The sequence below is a fragment of the Chenopodium album genome, chromosome 27 (assembly GCF_948465745.1).
Source record: "Chenopodium album chromosome 27, dcCheAlbu1.1, whole genome shotgun sequence".
Lineage (NCBI taxonomy): Eukaryota > Viridiplantae > Streptophyta > Magnoliopsida > Caryophyllales > Amaranthaceae > Chenopodium > Chenopodium album.
In genome coordinates, this window is record NC_137860.1 from 1,416,863 (window position 1) to 1,435,436 (window position 18,574).

General features: G+C 36.3%; 3 protein-coding genes across 3 annotated transcripts; all 3 read right to left on the reverse strand.

Annotated features, from left to right (window-relative positions):
- Positions 1-253: 253 nt before the first annotated feature.
- On the reverse strand, positions 254-4,811 carry LOC145620794 (uncharacterized). The gene is made up of 9 exons (XM_081675507.1): positions 4,543-4,811; positions 3,483-3,649; positions 3,245-3,349; positions 3,087-3,143; positions 1,854-1,934; positions 1,357-1,391; positions 1,137-1,226; positions 831-990; positions 254-736 (listed from the first exon to the last, which is right to left on the reverse strand). The coding sequence occupies exons 1-9, from the start codon at positions 4,700-4,702 to the stop codon at positions 617-619; spliced, it is 975 nt and encodes a 324-aa protein (XP_081531633.1). The 5' UTR covers positions 4,703-4,811; the 3' UTR covers positions 254-616.
- Positions 4,812-6,685: 1,874 nt separating this feature from the next.
- LOC145618959 (uncharacterized) lies at positions 6,686-8,014 on the reverse strand. Its single transcript, XM_081673569.1, has one exon. The coding sequence runs from the start codon at positions 8,012-8,014 to the stop codon at positions 6,686-6,688; it is 1,329 nt and encodes a 442-aa protein (XP_081529695.1).
- A 2,348-nt stretch (positions 8,015-10,362) lies between these two features.
- On the reverse strand, positions 10,363-18,345 carry LOC145620207 (uncharacterized). Its single transcript, XM_081674838.1, has 3 exons — positions 16,726-18,345; positions 12,542-12,981; positions 10,363-12,109 (listed from the first exon to the last, which is right to left on the reverse strand). Exons 1-3 carry the CDS (start codon positions 18,184-18,186, stop codon positions 10,642-10,644), a joined length of 3,369 nt encoding a protein of 1,122 aa, XP_081530964.1. The 5' UTR covers positions 18,187-18,345; the 3' UTR covers positions 10,363-10,641.
- Between the last annotated feature and the right edge of the window lie 229 nt (positions 18,346-18,574).

Here is an 18,574-nt window from a genome sequence, read left to right on the forward strand (position 1 = left end):
TTTGAACCTAATTTTTGATGAAGTCCAATTGCCAATATCTATGACTATTTATGTACATAAATCTTATAAGAAATACATACTTTCTCTAATGTTAATTATTCATTATTATTGCTTAATGTAGGCGGGCATTTGTTTTAGAATCTAATGTGTGGAGAGAGATAATAAGAGGGACTAGTAATGTGGAAATAGTTAAGAACACAAATAATGGTAGGGAGTAATAATATAAGACTTCCAAACAAGGGAGATGGTGCAATTATAAAAAAAACAGCAGACTAAAAGATTTTTTTTTTTTTTTTAATTATTAAAACAGGATTATAATTTCGATCTTCTGCTTTAGAGAGCATGGCATAGCTCGAACGGAAAGGGTACAACAAATATATTATTAGTTTATCACCTGCTATAGTACCTACAAAGGCAGAAAGATTGGATCTCTGTACTACATATGCCTCCTAATTTCCTACAATACATACAGATTAAACCAGCTCATACATAGAATTTTTGACCAAGAAAAAGTTTACTCCAGCCTTCGGCACCAAAATTTCAGTTTCAGTATTAACAATAGCTTTCTGGACTGGGGAAGGTAAAATGTTCCATGTTCGAAGCAAGACATGAGTCGTCAGACACCTGAGCTTTCCTCGGTATCTGGAAATATGAATTGTAAGTCTTCATTATCTCTGTAAACTTGAACGAGTGCGGCAGCTTTATAAGCAAACAATCCCAACATTGCAGGCACAATCTAACAGTGAATCAGAGGTTAGTTATGACCAAATACGTAGATACCAAAACTCCCAGCCACACTATGATATCCTTAAAACAATTATATTTTATACCTGGAAATCAAAGAGATCAGTAGCAAAGTTCTTGTGAAGCAGGACCCATATTCCATATATTGCAGCAGGGATTACAAGTCTTGGAGACGAAAGAGCAATCCCACTTCCCTTGACTGATTTTTCTAGTGAATCTTTCAAATCATCACTTCGTATTCCAATTCTGGTCAGTATGACAATAGACAATAAGGGTCATCTGAATAATTAGGATGTAGTCTTTTATACATTATTATCATACATTTTTTTTTTCCGTCTAGCATAGTAAGACAAACGAAAAATAAGGATGGTCAGATAAATTTAAGGGTGTACTTCTTTGTTTTCTTTTGCCGGAAAATTTGTGGAACTGAATCCTGGGATATGTTGTCCGCATGCTGGTACAACAGTTGCAGATACAAGAAACTGCAAGAGTTTAATGACAAACATTAGCTGAGCAGTTACAGAAGGCTTGGGTTCAATTTAATCAACCTTCACAATTTTCAAGTTCACCAGTACCTGGAGTAGAATTTAACTATTAAAGAAGGTAACTAACCTAAATCCAACTCCTGAAGCATAACTCACCGCTGTCTAAGAAACATACAAAAGAAAATGCATAAGTAAGAAAATAGAATCATATACCACTATACCAGGTTCAATAATATTATCACCTGCTAAAACAAGGGGAAAACTAATATATAACAGAAGATTAGATTATAGTTTCAGGGTTTTCATTGTTTCAATATATATTATACTTATATTAAAGAAAATACTCTATTACATTCTTTCTTGTGATTGAAACTCAGCTCCTATAGTACATATTATCTGGAGCATATTAAAGAATTTTTAGAAGGAATTAATTGACTGGATTAAAGAACATAGTAGGTGGTTTTTCATAGTTGCACTTGCACTACTGGATAAGCAAGACACACAGTTTGAAAAAAAGCCAGAGGAATGCAGTTAGCTTTACAGTCAAGTTTTTCGTAGATAGAAGCTTGCTATCTGAATAAATGAGAATACCAACTGTACATAATTTCCTTTTACTTATCTTACCTGGATTGAGAATACAAATAAGCAATACCCAGTACAGGCGGCTCCTATCCCCAGAGTCATGAACTGCAATTCCCTCTTAATCTGGAAATGAAATCATGCTAACATCAGCAACATTAATGACCAATCAGCTAGAAAATTTTCGAGATTGATCCATGGGAATAATTAGAGAATTTAGATGAGGAAATAAAATAAATTTATTTATTTATCATTTAAAACTGTGCCTATATATATTCAAGAATCTCCCATCATGATAAATAGCACAAAAAAGGTCGGGAATGGTACCAATCACAATTTGACTACAGTTATGAATATGAAAAATTTCGTAGGCCATCTCAACCAATTGTACCAACCTTAAATCTACTGCAGAATTAATTATTTTTCCCCGGAAGGAACTAGCATAAGGATAAATTTTAATCTCTGATCATAGATTGATTGTACGCTACTTTATAAATCTTTAGGGACGGAGGGAGTGTTTATAAGAAGATGCTCCAACCTTGTATCAATCTTAACGATGAATTTGCTCCCTATTCCTGTTAAACACTAATATTACCAATTCTTCTATTGGATATTTAGAGTTTTATTTGGAATGCACCAAGAACTCTTTGTTCAACCATTTTGGCCTACATTGAATGTTTTCAAAGTCCTCTACTGTAAAAAGTAAAAGGCTTGACACATTCCTGTATAAAAGAAAACAAAGGATGCAGATAGAATTTACAGAGTTTGACATAATTTTTTTTTCGTAATACTGAGTTTGACATTCTAATTGAGTTAAAACATTGAAAAATATACTATGGTTGTAGTATTCATTAAAGATTCATTTACATCAACTACTGTGAGAAGTGTCTGCCAAATATGCCATTGATAAGTAAAAGATAGGAGAAGAATAGAGGAGAGAGGTTTAAGTTGATTCATTAATCAATGATAGCTTCCGGTAGGATATTTATGAGAAATTTAACTAAAAATTTTAGGGGGAAAAAAAAAGATAATTGATCCATTTTTGGTGTGGAGTGTCCTCAATGAAGGTCAGACATAATTTAACAAACAGAAATTCTTAATTGGATAGTATTTTAATTATCATCACTTCTCAATTTCTCATGTAAAAGCAAATATAACAGGACATCATCATCTAAAAGATATCAAACATAACATAATTTCAAAATAATCTTGATGCTGAGATAAGAAAACACAGGCAATGAGTAGCTATTTTCATGCATGTACAATCAAGGGTCTTACAGCTTCATAATTTAGAAAGTTGAGCCTCCTTCTTCTTTCCCTATCGTCCTGTAATTCCTATTATCAGATGCCGAATCATTAAGTTGTCTGTTTGTACAAATACAAAAGGTTGAGGAAAGAAGGAAGCATTAGCAAGCATGAGACATATTAAACCAGACCTTATTGGTTGGCTTCCTATTGATTGGTGCAGAAGTTTCACCCATCAACCATTCTTGAGTTGTTGTCAATTTTAGAAACCCTGCGTCAGGCTCATCAGTCAAGGCCTGACAATACTTAGAACATAAGAAAATTGAAACATGCGAATATCGAAATGGTAAATTAAAGACATGCAGGTATCACTTAAAATACTAGGTACTAGAAAGAAAAATAAATCTGGGGCTAAAAAGTGTGCGATACCTCTGCATTTGGTTGAGAGCTATAATCTACATCAGCAGCTTCATCATCAATGACTCTCATTACCTCTTTCTGAAAAAATCTATCAGAGTATTTTGTTATAATATCTCCCTTCAACTGTCTATCCCGGAAAAATTCTCGCAAAACATCTTCATCAGCACGTTCACTTGCTGAAGAAGATCAGAGAAGATGTAAGCATGACATCATAATTGAGCAGCCTTATTCAGCTTACAGTTTCAGACATGGTCACATGAGCACATTATAGTCAATGTTATCAATTTTTTCAAGGTGAGGTATGCTTATTCTGGACAATATCAAAGCACTCCGTGAGATTTCTACCATCAATCACCAACTTAAGCATACCAAAGAACAGTGTTCTATCAACCTGAGGTAAGACAATTTGAAAGATATGTTCAATTCTATTAAATTTGAGTCTTTGCAATTGCCAATTCAACCGGCTTTATGACAAAGTCCTTTCGTACAAGCACATCGAAAAATTAAGCTCGGATTCATGGTAGAACTTACAACTTTACAAGTACACAATGCAAAATCTTTGCTTTTGCCAATTTGATCCACCTAAGGGCAAGTTTTACTTTGGTAAGGCATTAGAATTCTACATAAAAACCAAGGTCGATTGCTTTCACCTGAATTCATACACCACTGAAGATGACAATGACAACGACAACAAACTACGACAAGAAGGCGAATTATGGAAATTTAGTTATACAAAACCAATAAAATCACAACTCAAGATTAAGCAAAAAATTTAATTTGAACACAAGGACAATAACCAAAAACAAATTGTAGAGCAAGAAATATGATAGGGAACAAATAGTATAAATTTCAGTCCATTAAAAGTAAATAAATGCTTCATTTACACAATCTCAATTTAAAATGATGAAATTACACTAAAATTCACAACACCCAGATCACATCATCCTTGTAATTTCATAAATTTACCCAAAAACGGCTAATTTTAAAAAACCCATCATTCTAAAACACAAATTCATGAAAATGTTGCAATTAGCAAGAAATTTAAAAGTAAGAAATTGATAGAAATAACCTTGAGATGGGGATTTAAGGACAAAAACGGTGGGATTTCTGAGTGAAGATGATTTGGGAAACAATATACTGTTATTTTTATTAGAATTTGCATTTGAATTTCTGGCAGATAAGAAGATGTTCATAAAAACTGGGCAGCTTCCTCCCGAAAGAGTCTCCATTCTGCAACTATGAAGAGTGTAGTTTGCTGATAATCAATGGCAGAGTAAAGAGAATTGGGTGGTTGCTTGAGTTGTGTTGACTGGATAGACGATTTTTATCTGGTATACTGTTGAAGTAGTGACTAGTGAGTGGCAGTGAGATAATAGTCACTAAATTATTAGGCCTCCGCTAAAACTTATTTTTGCCGAACTAAAATTAGTTTTACCAAATGAAATTATTTTTATTCGATTGAAATTACTACCTCCGCTTCTTATTACTCGCAACAAATTCCTTTTTAGGAAGGTTCACATTACTCGCAACAACTTACTTTCTTTCCTTTTGTGGTAGTTTTTTTCTAATACATTTACCATTTTACCCGTACTTATTTTATAACTCACAACATTAGTTATTCTAATCTAATTTTGTTAAATTTAACTCTACTTAATTAAATTAACAATTCCCACCAAATTTAACCCTATTCTTTTAAATTAACCCCCAACCCAACTACCTTCATTGAATCTGCATTCAATTCAGGATGAAGGTGGTTGAAGGCATTGAATGGGGGCTCTTCAATTTTCCAGAAAAATCCCCCCCAAATGCACCGTATTCGTTCATATTCTCTCTCTCTATCTCTCAGTATCTCCCTCTCTCTCTCTCTTCTTCTCACTCATTACTCGTCTGCCTCCTCTCTCTTCACTCTCTGGTTTTTATCCTTCGCTCTCTTCATTTTCTGGTGTTTGCATCTTTATTTATCTCTTCTCATCAACAAAAATGGCAAGCTCAAGCCTGTTCGCCGTGCCTCTATAATTGCTAGACGTAGGATTCGAGGAGCCAAGCTTGTTGAGTACATTTCTAGTGATGACGAGGAGGAGAAACCCAAGCCGTCTGCATCAAAAGCCCCTTCTCCTACTGTTTCGGTGATAGATCTGGTGGATTCACCCCCGAAAAAGCAGCGTTCCATGGTTGCGGCACTTCCTACGCCTGCTATTTCAGCTCCTGATGCTAGATCTGATACAGGAGAGTCTAGATCTGTGGAGCTCACTGCTGAGGAGGTCCTTAGGCCTCCTCCATCCCATCCCATGATGGCTAGGGTTGGGGCTGGGCCTAGTTCCGGGGTCAAGAGGGTCAGATCTGGGCTTCCAGATGGTCAAGACCCAGATGATGTGTACGAGGCCTACCTCCAGATCTACTATCCTGTGTTCCAGCAACCCCCAAACTAATGGGGCAGTGTAAATTCTGAAACCCTATTTTTTGTTTTCTAAATTAAAAGCATGATGTTGTTGAGATTGAGTCCCCTGTTGGTGCTATGCTTGTCACTCTAGAATGACTGAGTTCCTGTGATTTTTGTTGCATGTATTACTTGTTTTTTTGTTGTGACTTTGAGTTCTGGGATGCATTATGCTGGTATTGTGTGTATCTGGTTTGTTGCAGTGAGTATGAGCACTTGTTTATGTGCTGTGAGCTTTGGTGCTGCTGCCTCTGTTTTCCTGCCTATGTTTTACTGCCTCTGTTTTAATTCTTAGTGCACTGTGTTTGTGGGTTCATTTTGCTGTCCCTTACACTGAGTACATGAGTCCCTTAAAAAAAGGCCCTATAATGCAATGAGTCCCCCCACATACAATGCATTTTCATTGTTTTACCTCCATATGATGAAGGGACTCATCTGAGAGCTAGTTGATAGATGTGGATGCTCTAGTGACTTCTCTTAGAGGTTGCTGTGGAGATACCCAATATCTACTATGCTTTGATGTAAAAAATTTCCTATCTGATGGAATTTTACCAAAAGTGTTCTTCTGTTTCATCATTACAAATGCTCTTTTTAAGTTACAAAAGTTTACTTTGATGACATTTTTCTAAGTAAAAGACTGCCAATACATATGCAGTTGATATTTAACAAAATACACATAACCACAACTTAAACAAAACAAAAAGAGGAATTAGTTTAGGAATGAGTGGTTATGTGTGGCAGTCTTTGTATCACAAAAGATGGAGTCCCCTGTTGCTTAATCTGCATCCACTTCCATGTTAGCTTCTTGTTGATGGTTGTTGTTTGTTTGAACTTCAATTGTGTTCAAGTACTGTACTACACTTTGTAGAAGCTCCCTGTCCACCTCCAACAATTCTGGTAGTATACCTAGACTATCCAAATGCCTTTTTTTCATATGTGGAGGGACAAAGTTGTTTCCCCCCATCTTCTCTAGAATTTTAAGCATGCAACTTTGTAGTGTTATCCAAGTATACTTGTTGACAGTTGGATCAAATGAATTCCATGCCTCTTCCACCTTTTCAATAAGCTCATCTAGATTCTTAGGGAATGACTGATATTGAATTGATTGAATCACCCTAAATAAACCTAAGTCTAACACATTTAAATCAGGACTTTGAGCTGGTTGATAAACAAATTGGATGTTAAACCCATATGCTTGACATGCATCTTGAAACTCAGCATCATTTGGCACTTGATGGGGTCTAGCATTGTCCCATTGAATAGTAACATTCTTAGGTAGTTGTGCAGGCCACTTTTCATACAATGCTGGGAGTACATGATTGAGTAGCATTTCCCTTATAGCATCTCTGTTCACAGACTGTATTGCCTTTGTTTCCCATGTGCCTTTATCCCTGTTTTTGCTCTTCTTCTTTGCCATCTCATATTTTACAAAAGGGAATAACCCATATTTCCCATCATGTACCATATTCTTGTGTTCATCATATAAAGGCTTTCCCACCATGCCCATGAACATTGCCTTAAGCTTGAATCTCTTTGATTGTTGTGCTCTATAAGGGTTCTCTTCATTAGGCAGCAAGTAAAAAGTTCTGGTTTCAGGATTCAAAAAAAACCATTTCTCATCTATGTGTATTGAGTACTGCATGTCAATGAATGTAGGGTCCCCTAATGATGGAGCAGGGTTCACCCAGCTTAGAACCCACTTCATTCTTGCAACTTTGTGATTTTCTGACAGTGTTGGATGATTGTTTGCTGTATGTGTTCTAAGCCTGCCCTTTTTCCTTAACCTGTGAATGGTTGATTGTGACACATGTAGGGCAGCTGCATAGCTCCTTTCAGTGGTCCTCTTATATAGAGGCACTGAAGTTAACCAATCATCAGTGTATTCTTTTGGTTTTGGCCCACAAGCACCTGTTTTTTTGGTTCTAACATCAATGACATTTCCTTCAAGCAAGTGTCTTTTAATTACCTGAAACCACCTGGTTGTTGTTGATCTGTGAACATTGTGTTTTTTGGCTAAGTTGGACAGAAATCCCTTTGGTAAAGAGTCCCCTTCCATGTTCAGCATGATTTCATCAACTAGATGCCTCTTTTCAACCACTGTCATTTCTCTGCTTGCTCTCTAAATTACTTGTGCTTCTTGTTGATGTGCTTCTTCATCTTCACCTTCATCTTCTTGTGCACTATCATCATCTGCATCATATGCTTCTGAGTTGAAGTACTCATGGAGTCCCTCATTGTAAAACTGTGTATGTTGTTGTTCTTGTTCATAAAGATGATGCATTTCAAAGAAATCATCATCAAAAAAATCATCCATGAGTCCTTTTTTTTCAGATTAGGTGAAGGTGATGAAATGGCGGCTGTGGCTTTTTTTTTGCGGTCTTCAATGGAGCCTGATTTCTGTAAATATGGTGCTGATGATGTAGGAAACTCAGCTTTTGGAAATTAGGATTAATTTGATTAAGTAGGAAAATGTAATTTGTAGGGCTGCCTGTATTTTGCTACATTAATTGCTTAAACTGAATTATGAAACTGAAATTATTCCCCCCCCCAACCCAGTTATCCCATTCTGAAAACAGTTTGTAAAAAAAATGGGGTAAGTTGGATGGGAGACCTGTTTATAATGAGGTCTTTTTGTTTGAAATGAATGTCAAATTTGAATTTGGGGGTTAATTTGAATTTTCGTGGAAAGGGGAGGGAGGGAAAAATAAGGAGCCAAAAAATTTGGACCTTTTTGGAACAAATCAGAAAAAGGAGGGGCAATTCCCCATTAAAAAAAGATTCTCCCACTCACTTTCTCTCTCCTTCATATGGGCCAATTTTATTTCCCTCCCTTTTAACTCCCCTAATACTTTACCCCTCCCCTTAATTAATCCCCCTTCAATCTTTTGCATCGGCCTCCGCAAAGTTGTACTTTGTTGCGAGTATTGTGAAGCGGAGGTAGTATTTTTATTCGAACTGAAGTTATTTTTACTGAATCGAATTATTTATTTATTTTTTTTTTTTTATTGTTTCTCTGTTATACATTTTCTTTTTATATAAAATTACTGATTTTTTACTGAATTGAAATTACTAAAATGAAATAATTTTTAATGAAATGAATTTTTTTTTACTGAATTGATATAATTTTTACTGAATATTATTTTTTAGAGGTGAAATGAACAAGGCCTTACATCTTCTCTCTCCCACTAAACCTCACTTGCATAATTGCATAATCTCTTTTTTTATTTTTTATTTTTTTCATTTTTCACGAATTAAAATTTAGAGCTGGCAAAAGTTGACACAACACGAACCGAACAAGGCAAAATTGTGTTAGTGTCAAGGGTTTATGTGTTGTGTCGTGTTAATGTTGAGAATTGTAACATGAAACTGAAAAACATACTTCAGAAAATTAACTAATGTATTATGATAAACATTTTGGATGGGAATTACAATACATTTTTACTTATAACATGCCATGAACCGAACACGAAACAAGCAGGTTAGTGTCAAAGGTTTTCGAAGGGTTAACATGACACGACACGTTTACTAAGTAGGTTGGGTTAGTGTTAAGGTCCTCCAACCCGTTTCACCCCAAACATGGACACGAGAATGACACCCTTGCACTTTTTTACCATATCTTTTGATCTTGATAAGATATTGACCTGATTCCAATTGGGTTGGAAAGTAGACTTCTAGATTAAGAAGTGTGAAGTAAGGCGAAAGGACTGTAGGAGATGAAAAGGTGGGTGGGTAGAGGCCTAGAGGGTGGTCGAGTGAAACAAGTAGGGTAAGATAGTATTTTTTGGTGAACATATTCTCATAATGGTTGCATTTAGGGGTGTTCAAAAATTGGTCTGGACCAACCCCAAGCCGGACCAGACCAAATTACCCGGTCCGGTCTTCAGGTCGAGAAATTTAATTTCCCAGTCTTCGGGCTGGTCTGGTCCAAAATCCTGTAAAAACGATTTTTTACTTAAAATTATACATAAAACCTTTTAATAATGATTAAGATTATCCTTAACAAGGTTGGAAAACTTTAGTTGTATGAGCTTTTTCATACTAAACATACAAAAAAGACGTTAAAAATATTGTTTTTCCTTGATTTTTTTTTTTTTTCCGAGTCTTTCATAAATTATTTAAAATTTAGAAATTTTTATATAAAAAACTCAAATCGGTCTGGTCTGAGGGTTGGACCGATTTTTTCAGTTCGGTCCGGGTTTGATCCTAACTTAACTGGTCCAGTCTTCGATTCTTGAAATTTAATTTTTCGGTCTCCAGACCTAGCTGGAGCCGGAGGTCAATCTTTTACCTCTTGGAATAAGGATTTCCAATTTCTCCCTACTTACAACTGTCACAAGGGACTCATTATATGACACATTAATTTCATTAAGTTTTGCCATTTGATCAAATTTGCAAGTTTGAAAAAAAAAAAAAGAAGAATAAAAAGCAGCAGAGGGTTACAGTCATAGTCGATGGATACCAAAATTTTGAAATTAACTGTAAAATCATATTCTCGGGGAAGTACACTGCCAGAAAGGACTCAAAATTTCATATACAAAATCACTACATGAGTGACAGAGACTCGAATATGTACATCTTTTATTTCGGATGCAAAAAGAATATTTTCCCAAGTAAAAAACAATCTGGGAAAAGAATCTGAACAGAAAATTGTAATCAACCTCCACAAGGCAAAAGAGAAATCAGAATGAATTTCCTCTCTACAAAATATAGCCGCGGAATAGACTAACCCATCTATGAAGAAAAAAGAGCTTCCAAATATTCATCAATGTAGGCTAAACAAGGCCAGTGATCTGTTCTAATTCGTACCAGTGTGGAAAAATCTGAAACTTCCATCCGAAAGAGAAGATGATAGCGGGGAGGTAAAAATATCAACACTTGAAAGCAACCCATGTTTGTCTTACCAATGTTGATCTTACCATCTTCGTTATCCAAGTATGTGAGATATAGTGGACCACCATCAGACTTTGCAACCGAGTTATTTCCATCAGCAGAATCTGATGACTTATCTATCCATGCAACATCCTGGATTAAGCCCCCATCCTTCACAATCTCCACAAGAGATTCACCAATCACACCAACAACAAAGGGGGCTAGATATCTTTCTACAACACGAATTGCAAAGATTGAAGGAACTTCGAGGAGTTTGACAGATTGTGTTCCATGGATTGCTGCAAATCCCTTCCCGCCTTTAAGTGAAAATGTCTCCCGGCCAGCACTGGAAGAGGTACCACATACTTCCCACAAAGCATTAAAAAGGCGTGAGTAATATTCAGGAACTGCATCTTCTAGGATTTCAGATGGGGCAGCAGCCTTGAGAAACATGTCCTCAATTCCAACTGCGACCCCCTGAAGCTTGCCATGTATCAGTTGACCATGTTCTGCATTTGCATTAATGGAAACATCAACAAGACCTGGCACAGGTTCTCGTGGTTCCAATTCAATGGTAACTGGTGACTTAGAGACTGACTTTTCACTAGAGGGGATTCCAGCAGGGACTATGTCCAATGACTCTTTCTTCTGGGGACTCACAAAAGTTGATTCACCAAGAAGAAATGGGATGTGATATGATGGTATAGAACCATAAGGAGCTGAGGATGAGAACTTGAGAACTATTCCATACATTGCAGGCAGTGCATCTAATTCATTAGCAACCTCCCCTGTTGAATCTGATCCCCATATGCGGTTGAAATTATCAGATCTAAACCTCAAAGAACAGGGAATTCTAATCTTGATCCCTGACATGTGCCTGGGGTCAGGAATACATGAAAAATGCTTCCTCAGTATATCCAAAGTCCCTGAAATTTTGGAATCCATAACTCGTAGAGGTTCTTGAGGCTGATCTAATCTTTTATTGTCAGGGGAAAAGTCGGTAGCTTTATAGTCACTGGAATCATTACCATTCAACTGTGATTCAGTATCCTTGATGCCATCCACATAGCCATTCTTGTCAACGTCATAATCAATAGCTGGTAAAGACAAAGACCAAGATTGCTTCACAAGCAGTGGTATCATCCGCTCAAGATGGATGTAAGATGAAATACTTCTGGATTTCTTAAGATCCTCAGAAAACCGAGGAGATTGAACATTATATGCAGAACTTGCATGAGGTGATGGTGAGATGCCAACCAATTGATCCCCAAGGTTCAGCATATGCTTGAGTTTTTTTCCAGGTATGCATATCAACATTCGTAGGTAAATCCTACAAATCACAGAACAGATAAATTTATATTCCCTGGGGTGAAAGAGAGCATGAAGAAGTTTCTAAAGCCGTAACCTACATTACATAAACATAATTTCGTGTCAGCTGAACAAAAATGAATCACAATCGCACATAGAAGGCCCAGATATAAGCCCAAAGATTTTTTTTTTTTTTTGTTTTTTTTGTTTTTTTTTTCCCAGAAAACTTTGTTTATGAAAAATACCCCTCTAAAATATAAAGAGAGGGCTACATGACTACATCCCACATGCCTTAGTTTGTAAATTTTGTATGAAAATGCATATAAATTACTATCTCCAGAATTGAAGAATCATAGATCATGCAAGCAGAAATCTGAGAATCTATATGTTATTTGATATGGAGTGCAGGAAGTAAAGTGGGACAGGGATGACAATATAAGATTCATAACAGTACCTTGCATTGTCACGAACCTCCAAATCAGGAAAATAAAGGGTTGTAAATGCAAGAAGTCGAGAGAGTTCCATAAACAAACGGGAACTATGGTGGTGCAAAAGCATTGTTCGGCAAATGCCAAGGACCTTGCTTCCTTGGGACCAGGATTTCACTTCAGTATCTGGACCATGCTTCTCAACAAGAAAAATTGTGAACTTCATAAGCAACTCCAGCAATCTTTGTGGAGGTACAGAATCATTTTTCCCAATTCTATCAAAAATCAGGAAATAAGAAGAAAATCGATAGTTTATGACAATCTTAGGAAGTAGGTGCTCATCAATGATCTGAAGCAGCTTCTCCCCAAGGTAGCAGTGCTTTTGACAGCTCAATAATCGATCAATTAAAGTAACAACCACAGGAACCAACTTTTGGAAGTCTGATAGCAACTTCACCAACATTGTCTGCAATGCACAAATGAAATTGTGGCTATAAACCATAAGATAAACTTAACAACGCAGTAAATTGTGGCTATAAACCATAAGATAAACTTTACAAAGTAGAATGGTTCACTATCCATGTTTTGTCCATAGAGGATGGAGACAACAACTGTATCAACACTGTGAAAAGCAAGGCAGATCTTGTGAGACTAACCCTTACTCTTATCGCCCCCCTCCCAAAAAAAAAAAAAAATCTCTTTTCCCGCTGTAAATCTCAATATAGGGACGAAGAGATATGGGAGAAAATTAAATTTATTAATTAGGGAAAACAATGAAACACACAATAAATATAAATGATGGATTTGATGGACAGAACCCACTCCTCATTGTAACAGAGAAATTTTGTCTTGTGTTTTATATCTCTTAATGCCTACTTGTCTAGTGGATTTCAGATATAAGCCTAGAGAGAAGCTTGCCCTTGACTCAGGCAGCTCTTAAAAAATACTTTTGAGTATTAAACACGGATACATTGGCTGTTTCATTATTTCTAATAAGATAGCTACTAAAAAAAGTGGCTATCATATAAAGCATTAGTATCACTAATACCAAATATTATAGATATAATTTTCATTTTGTTCTAATCATTGGTGAGTGTTATTGTTCTTGCTAATGGCCAGGAACATGAAACTATGATGGGCAGTGAATTACTTAAGCCAGACCCATCCTTCAAGGTTTCTGGATGAAAACAACTTTGCAGAAGAAGAAAAATGCCAAGTAGCAAATTATGGAGTTCTGAAAAAACAGAATAAAGAAAGAAAGAAAGAAAGAAAGAAAGAAAGAAAGACAAGCAAACAGAAAATACAAGTAATTACTAGCAAAATGGCCATAACAATTAATTGGTTGATTGTGTATCTCCAAGAAACTTTGCAGTCTAGGAATTCAAATTTATACTTAATCATGATACAATTCATTTCCTATATATTGAAATGAACAAAAGTAAAAAACAGAAGAAAAAACCTATGTTTCTCAAAGTAAAGGAGAAGGAAAAATAATATAATATTTCTGAATCTCAACTAGAGGAGAGTAGATGATACTGACTAATCGATGCTTCCTTTTCAAGTCACCAAATATCTTTAAATCATTTTTTGATGTCTTCTATTAAAGTATTATTTTGGTATATATAGAGTGTCGTTGGTGAAATATTATACACAAACTTAACAGAGTAGCTAGCTCTGAAGCCACATACACAGATTCTGTTCAATGCATACTGTTTCCTACTGGTACTACCTCCGTTTTTCCTATTCAGTATGAAAGATCCCATTTACCCCCCATAAAGGTGACCTGTGTGGGCGGAGAGAGAGAGAGAGAGAGAGAGAGAGAGAGAGAGAGAGAGAGAGAGAGAGAGAACAGAGGTAGTAAATTTTATATTTTATTTTATTTTTATTTTATTTTTTTATATGTAGAAAAAAAGGTAGTAAGAGTTACCTCCAAAAATAAAGTTACAAATGTTTCTTGCAATTATGTTTGTTTCAGATTAAGATACTTTTAGCAAAACTCGTGCAAATATGAACAAGCAAACACAATAAAAAAAAAGGTCTTCGACTGCCTTGTGTGTGACAAATAGTAGTGTCTGTACACGGGCCTATGCTTTTTTTTTTTTTGAAAAAAACAATAAAGATCAAAGTTAAAAGGGACACCAAAGAAGTGACAACTGTCAAGCCCAATAGAAACATAGAGTAACATGCCTCCAATAAACTTAAAGCTTACAAGCCTGTATACCCACCCAAACAAAAAAAATCTATAGACAATTCACAAATACCTGATTTATAAATAACATGAATTATCACTTGCAACATGACGAAAGGGATGGTAAAGCTTATGCTGAAGCATGTGACTCCAACAGTCCAACTATACAAATACATTAATATATAGATTACTTCCAAAATTCAAATGCTCAAAAGGAGTAGGAATTTCACCTAAAATATCACTAATTTCCTCCTCCCTACAGTCAACTGAACTAGCTTCCTGAATTCTGCAATCCACTTGTCCTTTAACTTCCTCTTCCAAGCAACTAGAACACTAGAGCATCTTACACCTAAAACCACGTATGGATGTTGAATAAAGATTCTATAAGGAAAATTAACGTACAGTCTGCACTGTTTAGTTGAACCGCCATAGGCGCTTATTGAACAACAAATGAAAGTATAAAGAGGTCAGATCTGATTCCTCTCCCTCCACCACTTAATAAGTAAAGAATGGCACTATGCAAACGTTTCACATGGCCAGCATAGAATTCCAAAATCCAAATAACTCCTAAAATTGCTACCTATTAATACTTCTATCATTCTAACTCAAACCGTTTGTTTTGATAGCAAAGTGGAAGGGAAAGGGAAGGGAGGGAAGAAGAAGGAAGAGGAGGGAGAAAGTAAGGTTACATTTTCCATCCAAATCTTTCCAACATTGGAAGGATTTGGTTTTTAAAAAGGGAGGGAAAATGAAACCTTCCGCTTCCTTTCCCTACCCTTCCCTTCCCCTCCTACTAAATGTTTCCAAACAACGGAGGATGGATCCTTTCTTTTCACTTCTCTTCCTTTCCATCCAATTTTCTCAATCCAAACAAAGTGTAAATCTTTGTTCACAAACAGCTCCTACACCTCCATCTTCTCATTAGTTAGCATCTAAAGACTCTACAATTCAGCACCAGAAGACTGATTATGCTCCAAGCGTTATCGCCTAGATCCCTCAAACTAGCACAGCCTAGCTTTTTTTTTTTCTATCCAAATCCTAATATTTAGAAGCCCTAGATACAACATGATTTCCATATTTATTTATCCTCCCAAAAGGCCATAACCTTATTAATTTAACTTCTACACATGTCTGCCTTATATATGAGGAGTCGGCATAATCAACCATTCACTTTGGATAAAACCTTAATGAAGTTCAAGAAATCCGCCAAGAAAGGATAGAAACCAATAAAAGCTTGCATAAAAAGTAAATATTGGAGAAGCTAGCATACTGGACCATATGATATGTGAAGACATAGCTAAAAAAAAGAGAACAAACAAAAGATGTCACTAAGATAGCACCAATTTCTTAAGATTTCCACATTATTGTCACGATGTCACCACAGACCCCTCGAAGATAGTCAATATGGAAATCATTCTATAAGAAGGGTTTGGAAACACACTTTAATTAGTACTATATCTCTATGCACATGATGAGTGCCTCACATTTCAAAAAACATGTACGACAGTTCATTATATTAGAAGTAAGGGAGTTTTAGGTATTATAGGCGGACAGCAAACTCCTCAAGAATTGGCTTATATAATATAAGAGATCATTAGCAGTATGTTGACATGATTACTCTATTAGTCATAGAGTGGATTGTTCATTTGTTGAAAGTTGACATTCTTCAAACAAAAGATGCATGCTATTTTGTATGAATTGAATATTTGAATATTAGATGGCATACGGAGTACAAGTTCAATATAACAAAAATGACCGCCTAAAACTCAAGCATCTGGGCAGTGGACCAGTAAATTATTCCTAACCTAACCATGACAATCATGCCATGCATATTGCATGCATTCTTATCACCTGCGTGGACCGGAGGTCCCCTCAAAATTTTGAATTACAAGCACTACCATTTTTTTTTAATCAAAAAGTTCTCTAATTCTAATATGATGATACTTCCAAAACATGGAAAGATAGATACAGTATTCAGCTAACAAAACAGGGAAGAGTAAATGACATTAATTGAACATGTACCTGTATACCATAGAAGATTGCAGACTCCATGATATCTTTGCTGGCAGATGGATCAGCATTGGAATGAGTTGATCCACCAATCAAGAATTTATGCAAGGCCCTGAAAGCGACTGCTGTCTCCGTGCTCCAAGGTGGCAGCCATTTAAATCCTGATACACAGACAAGACCGTCCTCAAAGTACTTCATCACAGATTTCCCTGAAAACTCATCCCGGCTCACAGCTGAATCATTGATGACAGAGCAAAATGCAATTAAATCTAGCTTCAATGACTTCAACGCAAGTGCATCATATACATTCGGGTAAAAAAGTGAGCTCATCCCAACAACTAACTTCCTTTTCCCAACATCTTTTTCGGAAACCAACTCGACAAAACCTAACAACCAATGAAGAACCAGTAACCGAAACACCAAAGGCTGCTGTCCCACCTTGGCGATCAACACCAGGCGCTTACAAATCTCACCCTCGTCCCCATCAAACGCATCCAAAAACCGTTTACAAAGCATTAAAACAACATGCCAAAGCAAGGGATCATAGTTATAAAGCAACCCAGTGAACTGAACCTTCAACAAAGAATAATGAAGCTCCAACCCAACTGCCAATGGCATCACCATTGACATGAACTCCACCATCCCACAACAAGTCAAAACCTGAGAATTCTCCAACAAAAACGACATCACTCGTTTCAACTCCTTCTCATTCGAACCCGACAATTCAACCCCAAAATGCATACCCTCCACATTATCCTCCCCATCATAGGCAGTCACCCATTGCGGAACATTAAAAGGAACTAAAGGAACAGCAGTACGAAAAATCGAAGCAACATTCAATTTACAAACAACAATGTCATGAATTACCTCTAAAAGCAATAGAAGATAGCTCTGAGAAGCATGAGTTCGTTCATTCTGACAAAGACCCCATAAATGCCCCACAATTTCAGCCAACAAACACGGAAATTCTCTCTCCAATTCCCTCAAACATTCACAAGCAACAGCCCTCGTTTGCCGATCAACCCCATGATTCGGCCGATTAATAATCGTCAATAGAATCGCAACCAACACCTCAATTTGAGTCGCAAAAACCCTAACCCTAATCGAACAAATTGTCATCACAATCGAAGTAACAGAAACAAGCATCTGCTCCTTAAGCGAGTAATTAATCGAAACCCCATCAATTGGGGATTGAATTACAACTTTCAAAGCTTCAATCAATCTCGAAAGAACTTGTTCTTCGTCATCCGAAACAAAAATTTGATCGGCGAATTCGTCGAGGAAGATGAGAAGATGGAGTTTGAGGGAAAGAGGGAAATTCTTCTTGAGGAGAGAAGAGAGAGAAAAATCGAGGAGAGAGAGTGAGGAGATTGAAGAAGACCATCGATGAGAATTTCCATGGTGAAAGTCGTCGATGAGAGACTCCCATTCTTGAACTGTGAGATGGGTTTTCTTCGAAGGGAGCTTCTCCATTGAAGGTGGATTAATGGAAGATGATATTGATTATTGAAGAGCTAAATCCGCCATGAAAGTCGTGGTTTTGAGCTTCGTAGACTGAGCTTGTTCTTACAGTGTTTGGGAGATGACAAAGATTGTTATCCGGTGTGAATGTGTGAATAGTGATTTCTCCCTCCAAAATGATTTTTCCACTATCCCAAAAAAAAAAAAAAAAAAAAAAAATCCACTTTTTTTTTTTTTTTGAAAAATTTGTCAACAAAAAAAACCTTTTAAATGTCTATTTTGCGGAGAAAAAAAAAAAAAAAAACCCTTATAAAAGGATCTTTGTTATAAAAAACCACCACGGTCACTTTTTTTGTTTGATGGAACCTCTCTTCTCTTTTTCAACATTGACTCGATTTTT